Source organism: Engraulis encrasicolus, chromosome 5 (genome assembly GCF_034702125.1).
Source record: "Engraulis encrasicolus isolate BLACKSEA-1 chromosome 5, IST_EnEncr_1.0, whole genome shotgun sequence".
In the NCBI taxonomy this organism is placed as follows: domain Eukaryota; kingdom Metazoa; phylum Chordata; class Actinopteri; order Clupeiformes; family Engraulidae; genus Engraulis; species Engraulis encrasicolus.
In genome coordinates, this window is record NC_085861.1 from 3,740,145 (window position 1) to 3,751,582 (window position 11,438).

The 11,438-nt window shown below is 47.6% G+C and overlaps 1 protein-coding gene across 1 annotated transcript in view; it reads left to right on the forward strand.

Annotated features, from left to right (window-relative positions):
• rundc3b (RUN domain containing 3b) overlaps positions 1–6,834 on the forward strand; it is a 45,620-nt gene extending 38,786 nt beyond the window's left edge. The window contains exon 11 of the mRNA XM_063197938.1: positions 6,468–6,834. Within this exon, the coding sequence (XP_063054008.1) occupies positions 6,468–6,634 (167 nt within the window). The 3' untranslated portion in view covers positions 6,635–6,834. The remainder of the gene's footprint in view (positions 1–6,467) is intronic.
• The last annotated feature ends 4,604 nt before the right edge of the window (positions 6,835–11,438 follow it).

An 11,438-nucleotide genomic window follows, 5' to 3' on the forward strand; every position in this document is an offset into this window, starting at 1 on the left:
TTGCTCACGCTACCCTTGACTTCTCAGTACCCGGTGAGGCCACATTTTTCGGCTAAGCACTTTCCAAGATATGAGCTATTCTAATGGGGGCAGCATTTGTTAACATTTTTTTAAAAATTAAAATAGGCCTACTCCAAATATTTTCCCAAAAGGTACCGCTGTTTGCTAGTTGTCTAATGATGTTTTATATTTTGGATGTTTTTGGGATTTTTTTTTTTTTTTTAAATTGAAATGTAAACAAAGCGATGCCCCCATTATAATGACCAAGATCTCGGAAAAGGCTGAAGAAGAAAGAAAAAACCTCAGGTACTGACAAGTCCAGGTTAGTGTGAGCATTACAACTGCATGTTGAAATTGACTGAACTGGTCCTTTAAAGCCACTTTAGGATAAATGAGTTAACGTGGTGAATAGCTGTGTGGTTGGACATGGACATGCCAGTCAGCATTTGTGTGTGTTTGTGGTGTGTGTGTGTGTGTGTGTGTGTGTGTGTGTGTGTGTGTGTGTGTGTGTGTGTGTGTGTGTGTGTGTGTGTGTGTGTGTGTGTGTGTGTGTGTGTGTGTGTGTGTCAGCTGACAGGTTAGGGTTAGGGATTGTTTTGGTTTGGGCACAGTTGAGCCCCACAAAGATAGGAAGGGCCCCACAAGGGCCACAGAAAGATAGTAAGGTTGGGCTGTGTGTGTGTGTGCGTGCGTGCGTGCGTGTGTGTGCGTGCGTGCGTGCGTGCGTGCGTGCGTGCGTGTGTGTGTGTGTGTGTGAGAGAGAGAGGGAGACAGAGTGGGAGTAAATGTCAGGGTCTGATCTGTTTCCTGAATTTGACAGGTTGGTTGCTTAGCAACAGTATTGAGGTCTCTTCCAGATTTTCCGACAACATACACACACACACACACACACACACACAGCCCCGCCGACAGGGGGGGACTAAAGGGCTTTTTGTCCCGGGCCCTGGGAATTCTGGAATAGAGGGGGGCCCATAACTGGGCCCCCATGACGTTGGGCTCAATTATGATACGTTCACTTCAAAATGTGTTGTTTTTTAGGGTAGAAAAGTGCTTTATTTGCATTCAAACAATTACTTATAGATGTTTGTCTTCATTGCCCTTGAAAAAACGGCCAATAACCCCCTATCACCCCTATTCCAAAATGGTTTGGTCTTTCTAGAAAAAAAGACGACAGCATTCGATAAGTGGTCAGTGTGCGCGAGCCAGTTAGTAAACTAAACATGCACAAGTCAGGAGCGCAGAAAAAGAAGGAAAATCGAAAAAGAGAGGAAGAAGCCAAAAGGCTGAGGGGTTCTCTGGCTAAATATTTCAGGAAAGACTGGAATGATGTAGCGGGCACCAGTAAAAGCAGCTGTGCAGCAGATAAGACACGGCAAACTTTTTCCAGCCCCGTCGTCAAGTAGCCTAACATTGGCACAGGAGGCCGTGAGCAAGTCACACGGGATTCAGTATCAGAGAGACAGGGGGTATCGAATAATTTGATTACCACAACGGCTTAATTACAATGTGTTTCATGCGCCTATGTAATTGAATCTATGAATATGCGCATTACTCTGCAATTATGTGTCCAAATCAAAAGTTTCAGGCAGGCACGCGCACGCAGGCTGAATTGATTTGAGAATCATCCCCGGTCAGCTGAATTACAGCCAGTGTAACTCGACTCTGGTTTAAACTTATTTGGTTTAAAATAAGCCAGTGGCATGTCAACGTGTGAAATTGACATTTAGATAGCCTAGAATTGAATGTAACGAATGGGTTATAACGGTGTCGTTTTGGGGTAACCTGTAACTTTCGTTTCTGATTGCGGTGAACTTGACACTCGCAAGATGAATGTGCTCCGCCTTGTTCCCCTCTCTGGAAGTTCAGCGGACATACACGCGTCCTTGACATGATTCCCCTTGGTCAAGTGAAAATGGTCGATGTGATGAAAAATGTGCTATTCATGAGCTACAATAGCGTGGATTTTATTGTGATAGGATTTTGAAAACCATAACTTCACTCAGTCCATATCCGTAAGGTTGTAAATAAGTTTTTGTTTATCCGTTATAAATGGGCTTGTCATCCCGACGTGGTGTGTTTTGGAGCTGCACAAGGGAATTACGTGGTTGTGGTTGGGCGTTTAACTATTTTGTGTAGGGACCGTCAGGGATGAGGGGGTGGGGGGCTTTTTTGGTGTTGGGAGGGGGGGCCCATTGAGAAAATTTTGTCCCGGGCCCAGCCAAACCTGTCAGCGGCCCTGCACACACACACACACACACACACACACACACACACACACACACACACACACACACACACACTTACACACACTTACACACACACGCACACACAGATCATAACCACATGGCCACATACACAGTCTCTCTCTCTCTCTCTCTCTCTCTCTCTCTCTCTCTCTCTCTCTCTCTCTCTCTCTCTCTCTCTCTCTCTCCCTCTCTCTCTCTCTGACACACTACACTACCATATCTGAACAGATGTCTGCAGATGGCTAGTGTGTCTACAACATATGCCTGCACACAGGCAGGCAGACAGACAGACAGACAGACAGACAGACAGACACAGCCTCCTTTGTTGTTTCTGTGGAGATGCTGAGTGTTAAGTAGCCTAATTAGTCACTAACCCCGACCTAGCCTGGTAAACCAGTGCCACCCGCTGGGCGCAGAAATTTTTGAGCTGCAAGTGGGTCTGGCCTCGGATCTGAGAACGTTTTGAACGCTTTGCCCTGAGTCTGGCAAAACCAATTACAACGTACAGATTTGTTTTGAATCAAAGCGGGCGGGGTTTTCAGGGAGTGACGACGAAGCTTGCAACACGGTTTGGAAAGCACATCAACGGCAAAGATCGCAGATTGGTCAGAGCGCCGTCACGGTTTGAAAAAACAACTGGTTGTTCTCTTCAGCAATCGTCCGAGGTAACGTTCATCAGGGCCAGACTAAATTACTCCAGTCTCACATTTAGCCTGGTTTATCAGGCTAACCCAGACCCTCAGTTTGGGAACTCCACGGTCGTCTAACTAATAACCACACTAGCTGCATTAGCCCATCACTGGCTTCTTCACACACACACACACACACACACAGACACACACACACACATGCACACAGACACACACACACACACGCACACACACGCACGCACGCACGCATGCGCGCACAGACACACACACACACATACACACACACGCGTGCGCGCGCAGACACACACCCACACACACACACACACACACACACACACACGGTCTAATTAATTAATAACCGCGGTAGCATTAGCTCATCGATGGCCTCTTCACAACCCTACACCGTAACAAGATGAATCACAGTCTGCTCTAGTAGTATTTTATTCGGGGATTATCTGCATTGCTCATCGCTTGTTTGTAATGCAGTGTCAAAATGTTTCTAATTCTATTGTAATTATTTTCTTTCACTGAGTGGTATTATATTGGCAATGGCTATGTTTTGCTTCATCTGTCACAGTCATGCAGGCTAGCTGTCGGGGTAAAAAACAAAACAAAATCTAGATCCTTTTCCAATTGTTAGTACTTGAACTAGTTATACTTTCATAAATGGATTCTAAGGTATTTGCGGATGTAATGGATGCAAACTAGCTTGGTGTGGAACGTTAGTAAACCTCCCTCTCGAAGCCTCATACAGTATCGGTAGAACGTTAGTAAACCTCCCTCCCGAAGATTCATACAGTATCAGTAGAACGTCAGTAAACCTCCCTGCCGAAGCCTCATACAGTATCAGTAGAACGTTAGTAAACCTCCCTCCCGAAGCCTCATACAGTATCGGTAGAACGTTAGTAAACCTCCCTCCCGAAGCCTCATACAGTATCAGTAGAACGTTAGTAAACCTCCCTCCCGAAGCCTCATACAGTATCAGTAGAACATTAGTAGATCTCCCTCCCGAAGCCTCATACAGTATCAGTAGAACGTTGGTAGATCTCCCTCCCGAAGCCTCATACAGTATCGGTAGAACGTCAGTAAACCTCCCTCCCGAAGCCTCATACAGTATCAGTAGAACGTTAGTAAACCTCCCTCCCGAAGCCTCATACAGTATCAGTAGAACGTTAGTAAACCTCCCTCCCGAAGCCTCATACAGTATCAGTAGAACGTCAGTAAACCTCCCTCCCGAAGCCTCATACAGTATCAGTAGAACGTTAGTAAACCTCCCTCCCGAAGCCTCATACAGTATCAGTAGAACGTTAGTAGATCTCCCTCCCGAAGCCTCATACAGTATCGGTAGAACGTTAGTAAACCTCCCTCCCGAAGCCTCATACAGTATCGGTAGAACGTTAGTAAACCTCCCTCCCGAAGCCTCATACAGTATTGGTAGAACGTTAGTAAACCTCCCTCCCGAAGCCTCATACAGTATCGGTAGAACGTTAGTAAACCTCCCTCCCAAAGCCTCATACAGTATCGGTAGAACGTTAGTAAACCTCCCTCCCGAAGCCTCATACAGTATCGGTAGAACGTTAGTAAACCTCCCTCCCGAAGATTCATACAGTATCAGTAGAACGTTAGTAAACCTCCCTCCCGAAGATTCATACAGTATCAGTAGAACGTCAGTAAACCTCCCTCCTGAAGCCTCATACAGTATCAGTAGAACGTCAGTAAACCTCCCTCCTGAAGCCTCATACAGTATCGGTAGAACGTTAGTAAACCTCCCTCCCGAAGATTCATAAAGTATCAGTAGAACGTCAGTAAACCTCCCTCCCGAAGCCTCATACAGTATCAGTAGAACATCAGTAAACCTCCCTCCTGAAGCCTCATACAGTATCAGTAGAACGTTAGTAAACCTCCTGAAGCCTCATACAGTATCAGTAGAACGTCAGTAAACCTCCCTCCCGAAGATTCATACAGTATCAGTAGAACGTCAGTAAACCTCCCTCCTGAAGCCTCATACAGTATCAGTAGAACGTTAGTAAACCTCCTGAAGCCTCATACAGTATCAGTAGAACGTTAGTAAACCTCCCGAAGCCTCATACAGTATCAGTAGAACGTTAGTAGATCTCCCTCCTGAAGCCTCATACAGTATCAGTAGAACGTTAGTAAACCTCCCGAAGCCTCATACAGTATCAGTAGAACGTTAGTAGATCTCCCTCCTGAAGCCTCATACAGTATCAGTAGAACGTTAGTAGATTTCCCTCCTGAAGCCTCATACAGTATCAGTAGAACGTTAGTAGATCTCCCTCCTGAAGCCTCATACAGTATCAGTAGAACGTTAGTAAATCTCCCTCCTGAAGCCTCATACAGTATTGGTAGAATGCTAGTAAACCTCCCTCCCGAAGCCTCATACAGTATCGGTAGCACTGAGCTATCAGTCTGAGACTCGAGTTCTATTTTCAAGGAGCAACGCGGACATGTCCGGGTGTGACGGACATGCGCCGCGCTTACACCGCGTTTCTGTGTGCAAGGCATGATTTGTTTTCATGTATTTTAACAGTTTCGGACACGTTCTGTGGACATACTGCAGATGTCCGTGCTGTTGATATGAATGCAGCGTGAGTGTCGAACTAGCGCAGATCACCTCAGCTAAATTGGTGCCGTGACCCGAATGGGAGTGAGGTTTAAGGGGGTGAGTGTAACGATTTCCTAGGCAGGCCGTGCCCTCCTAGTGACGCAACAGCTTCAGCGTTGCTACCAGTCAGGTCAAGTGTTCTGCGTTCCCACAAATACGGGAACTCCTCCCACTTTGTTGGGAAGCAAACAATCATTAGCAAACCAAGGGAGGCCATTTGGGAAATGCGGTTTGGGAAATGTTAATTGTTATGCTCTTCATCAGACCAAGTCTCGAAGAGATTTGAAAGTCAATGATAATCAGGCTAACGATGTCCGCACATCGGTTCCGACAGCACTGAGGAGCACTTTCGTTTCCCACAATTTCACCACAGCAGACTCAGAGCATCATGGATAATCAATGGGTGGCTCTGACAAAATAGAACTCGTCCCTAATCGCCAGTTGACATCTGCAGATGTCTGTGGACATCGGAGCCGGTGTTTGGGGTTGTATTGAAAACAATGGATTAGAACTGCCGCCGATGTGTGGCGGCACTAACAGATGCTAAGTAGCAGAGCTTGGCGTGGAACATTAGTAAACCTCCTTCCCGACGGCTCATTACTCCCTCCACTCCACCAACCTGGCGGGTCGGGAGTCGAACCTGAACACTTTGGGCTACACGTCTGGCACCCTAACTGCTTACACATGACTGCTCAGAATTTAGAAATGTACTTAGCTTTATGATCGCTACTTCAACATTTATTTGGTGTCTGTGTGTGTGTGTGTGTGTGTGTGTGTGTGTGTGTGTGTGTGTGTGTGTGTGTGTGTGTGTGTGTGTGTGTGTGTGTGTGTACTTGCTTGCCTGTGTGTGTGTGTGTGTGTGTGTGTGTGTGTGTGTGTGTGTGTGTGTGTGTGTGTGTGTGTGTGTGTGTGTGTGTGTGTGTGTTTCTCCTCCTCCTCCCTCCTCAGGGAAAGAGGACACCCCGTCGCTGCGCGGCCTCTGCGGCTCCCTGACGTCGGTGGGCAGCTTCAAGTCTCTCACCAGCCTCAAGTCCAGTGAATGCCTGGCCAGCCCCACCCCGGAGATCACCAGCCCCACCCCCGACATCACCAGCCCTGGACTCACACCCTCATAAATGACACTACATGACATTACACTACACTTATGGTGCATTCCCCGAGAGTGAGATGGGATATTTCTGACCTCCTACATGCTGAAATGCATTGGAACGCCTGTTGGAATGTGGAATGTTCAAGTCGCGAACTGGGGCCAAATCGAAGTACCCCGACTTCGAAATCGTGACGTCAACAGACACAGCAATGACAGTGCACAGCATGGGTGATAGAAATAGTTCATGTGTGACTTGCTGGTTGAAACGCTTTCAAGTGGGAGTTAGCTGCCTCCTGGTTGCATATTGGGAAGCTCCTACCCTCAGGGAATGCACCATTAGCCCACAATTTATATCCAAAGCGACTTTCAGCAGTTTGTTTGTTTTGTTTTTCGGGGGGGGGGGGTTAGACACAGAGATTCTTTAAGTATGTAGAGACATGCCAACATAATAGGTTTCTATGGGCACCTAACATGAACAGGTTCCGGTCTGCCTAAAGGGGCGTGTCATAATGCTCCTAGAATGGATAGAACAGTCCTTAGGTCTGCCTAAAGGGGGATTCCCCCCCTCTACCCCTTGCGACAGTAGAGCCTGGAAACAATGGGCCAATGGAACCTCTCTCTTATCCACTCTCTCTGGTAGAGAGGGGGGCGCTTTTTGGCTTTGACAGGACAGTGAAGGTAATGACAGGAAGCTAGCGAGTGGGGAGAGAGAGAGGGGGAAGAGTGCCTGACTATTTGCGCCACGGCAGGGCCACAGTAAAAAAAAATTAAGTACAGGGTATTGGTTACAGTCCCTGGAGCATTGTTGGGTTAGTTGCCTTTTGCTCAAGCAAGGGCACCTCAGCCATGGAGTGACATGGGGAGTGGAAGGGTGGGACTCGAACCTGCAATCCTCTGATCTAAAGCCCATCTCCTTAACCACTTGGCCAACGGCTGCCCAAACGGCACCAATAGACAGTGAATACAGTCTTGGAATCATGCCCCAATAGACATGCTCACATCCTCGTACTAAATGCCACCTATTGACATTGAATACTGAACTGCACTCATGCCCCAACAGACTTCTATACAGCCCTGAATTAATGCCCCACAGTAGACACTGAAAACAGAACCAGACCCATAGCCCCATAAACACTCAATACAGAACCGGACCCATAGTCCCATAAACATTGAATACAGCCTCGTGTTCTCATGCCCCCATAGAAATGTATGTACACAGTCCCAGACTGTGTGGCATCTACTATAAAGGATCTACTATAAGCATCTGCTATACTTTTCATTTCATTTAGCTGACGCTTTTATTCAGCGCGACTTACATTCACTATTTTTCAAGGTATTGGTTACAGTCCCTGGAGCAATGTGGGGTTAGGTGCCTTGTTCAAGGGCACTGGATGCAGGTGTAGGGAGAGGTCAGGTGGGATTCGAACCTAGAACCCCCAGATTGAAAGACCATCTCCCTAACCGTTACGCCACGCCTGCCCCACTCCTGAAGGAGTCTCACTGTCATAAACCTCCAAAGACATCTGTGGGCTCATGTCCCACGTTTGCACCCCACCTTCCACCCCCATATCTCGTGTCAAAAACCAGAGCCGTGTTTTAGGATCCACTTTAAAAAACAGACATACTGTACATAGACCATTCACTGAACCTTCGAGTCTAGATAGGGATTTTGTGCAGCATCAATACCTCAATATGGAAAGCAACAACAGTGTGAGGGTTGCCTTGCTCTTGCCCGACCTGTAGTTCCGCACAGCTTTGTGAGCTCCACTTCTAGGTCTGGGAGCATGTAGCAGGATTCCATTTCTACAGTCAAATAAATAATCACAGCATTTATTGCTTCAATATCAACAAATTCTTTCAAAACCATTTTCTGTTGATCTCTAACACGTCAATATAGTCTATAATATGTTCTGTGACTCCTCAATGTGAGCTGCCAGTGATATTGAAGTGATAAATGCTCGGCATTGTTTTTTGAGTCCAGAAATTGAATCCTGCCACATGCTCCCAGACCGATGTGTGTGTTTGGAGTGCCACCAGGGGGCTCCAGAGCACACACACGGAGGTCTGGTAGGTGTGAGGGCAGGCAGCAGAGAAATTGCCTATTGGCTGGAGACTAGGGCTGTAACGATACACTCAACTTCCATTCGGTTCGTATCACGATTTTTGACCTACGGTTCGATACACCCTTCGATTTTACATTTGGCAATGTTATAAAATTAAATTATGAATAAAACTGACAGATTGTAGGTAGAATAGGTAACAAGAGGCTACAAACCATTTTTAAAAGTTTAAAATATAATGATGATGATGATTTGAAGCTTGGAAGCACCATCACATCATATAATGTGGCAGTTTTCTGGACTGATGGGTGTCAAAAACTTTGAAAGGGTGTATCACGATACTGTCTCCTTGTATCACGATACAGTATCGTGAGTCTCTGTGTATCACGATTTCTCGATTCGATACAATATCGTTACAGTCCTACTCGAGACTATTTGGTGTATGTATCCTGGACCCTAGAAATATCCCGTCTGACTGCATCGATCCGAGACCTCACATCACCCTTCCTGTCCTGATATGATGAAAAAAAAAAAAAAAGTGAAAGCCCATTGGGAAACTCCAACTCCCATTGTCATTGTGACACAGCACTCCACAGCACACAAGTGAACACTGCACACTGCACACAACGAAATTGCATTCATGCCTCACCCGTGCAAGGGGGCAGCCCTCAGTGGCGCCCCATGGGGAGCAGTGCGGTGGGACGGTACCATGCTCAGGGTACCTCAGTCATGGAGGAGGATGGGGGGGAGCACTGGTTGATTACTCCCCCCACCAACCTGGCGGGTCGGGAGTCGATGATACTAGCTCGGACAGAGATGCGGCTGGAGCACTGACGTACAGGTATACACATGGACTTTTATTGTATTCCATTCAACAGTTTTGAAGCAGCCGCGATTGAATGATCTGTGAGGATTCAAAATCTGGCCTGTGGAGTCATTTTAGTTGTGAAATTTACATATGAGTATGTTCAGTGTTGCTACCAGTCAGGTCAAGAGTCAATGCAAGTACTTTCTGAGTTCCCGCAAATACGGGAACTCCTCCCACTTTGTTGGGAAGCAAGCCATCATTAGCAAACCAAGGGAGGCCATTTGGGAAATGCCGTTTGGGAAATGTTAATTGTTGTGCTCTTGGTCAGACCAAGTCTCGAAGAGATTTGAAAGTCGATGATAATCAGGCTACTAGCTCAGTGGAGTAAAGGTCAGCATTTAGTGATGTGCAGGGCTGGACTGGTCATCTGGCATATCGGGCATTTCCCACTGGGCCCCTATAGAGTGCGGGGCCCACTGGTGAGTCAGTTCTGCGCTGATAATTATGAGGGGCCCCTTTAAGCCAAAAGTGATCGGGCCCTATTTCTCCCCCATGAGGGGCCCCTTTAAGCCAAAAGTGCCCGGGCCCTATTTCTCCCCCATGAGGGGCCCCTTTAAGCCAAAAGTGATCAGGCCCTATTTCTCCCCCATGAGGGGCCCCTTTAAGCCAAAAGTGATCGGCCCCTATTTCTCCCCCATGAGGGGCCCCTTTAAGCCAAAAGTGATCGGGCCCTATTTCTCCCCCATGAGGGGCCCCTTTAAGCCAAAAGTGCCCGGGCCCTATTTCTCCCCCATGAGGGGCCCCTTTAAGCCAAAAGTGCCCGGGCCCTATTTTTCCCTCATGAGGGGCCCCTTTTAAACCAAAAGTGATCGGGCCCTATTTCTCCCCCATGAGGGGCCCCTTTAAGCCAAAAGTGATCGGCCCCTATTTCTCCCCCATGAGGGGCCCCTTTAAGCCAAAAGTGATCGGGCCCTATTTCTCCCCCATGAGGGGCCCCTTTAAGCCAAAAGTGATCGGCCCCTATTTCTCCCCCATGAGGGGCCCCTTTAAGCCAAAAGTGATCGGGCCCTATTTCTCCCCCATGAGGGGCCCCTTTAAGCTAGAAGTGCTCGGGCCCTATTTCTACCCCATGAGGGGCCCCTTTAAGCCAAAAGTGCCCGGGCCCTATTTCTCCCCCATGAGGGGCCCCTTTAAGCTAGAAGTGCTCGGGCCCTATTTCTACCCCATGAGGGGCCCCTTTAAGCCAAAAGTGCCCGGGCCCTATTTCTCCCCCAGTCCTGGTGACGACACGGCATGCACGACCAACTTGTCTCTGTCTACGACATCGCCTGACTTGTGTCACTGACCAATCTTGAAGCGTTGATATTGTCGTGGACTGTGTGTGTGTGTGTGCGTCTGTGTGTGTGCGTATGTGTGTTTGGTGGGAGGGTTTGTCTGGTAGTGGAGCTTGTGTGTGTGTGTGTGTGTGTATGTGTGTGTGTGTCTGGTTAGTCTGGTAGTGAAGCTTGTGTGTGTGCGCATGTGTGTGTCTGGTTAGTCTGGTGGTGAAGCTCTCAGTGATTTTTAACGGTCATGACCTTGTTAGTTTCTGTGGCAACTGGATGAGTGTGTGTAGTGTGTTTGTGTGGTGCTCATCGTCATGGTGGCCAGTGTGTGTGTAGGTGTGTGTGTGTGTGTGTGTGTGTATCATTGTGTGACAGCTATCTGTGCAGGTGAAGATGGTATAATATGTTGCACCACAGACACATCAGGGGGCTGTGTGTGTGTGTGTGTGTGTGTGCGCATGCGTGCGTGTGTGTGTGTGTAAAGTAATCTAATCGCTTTAGGAAATAAGATGCGGCCCCACCTCCGCAATGCTGAACTGAAAGAGGGAGACAGAACTGTGTGTGTGTGTGTGTGTGTGTGTGTGTGTGTGTGTGTGTGTGTGAGTGTGCCGGTCTAATAAAATGAAGAGAGAACAG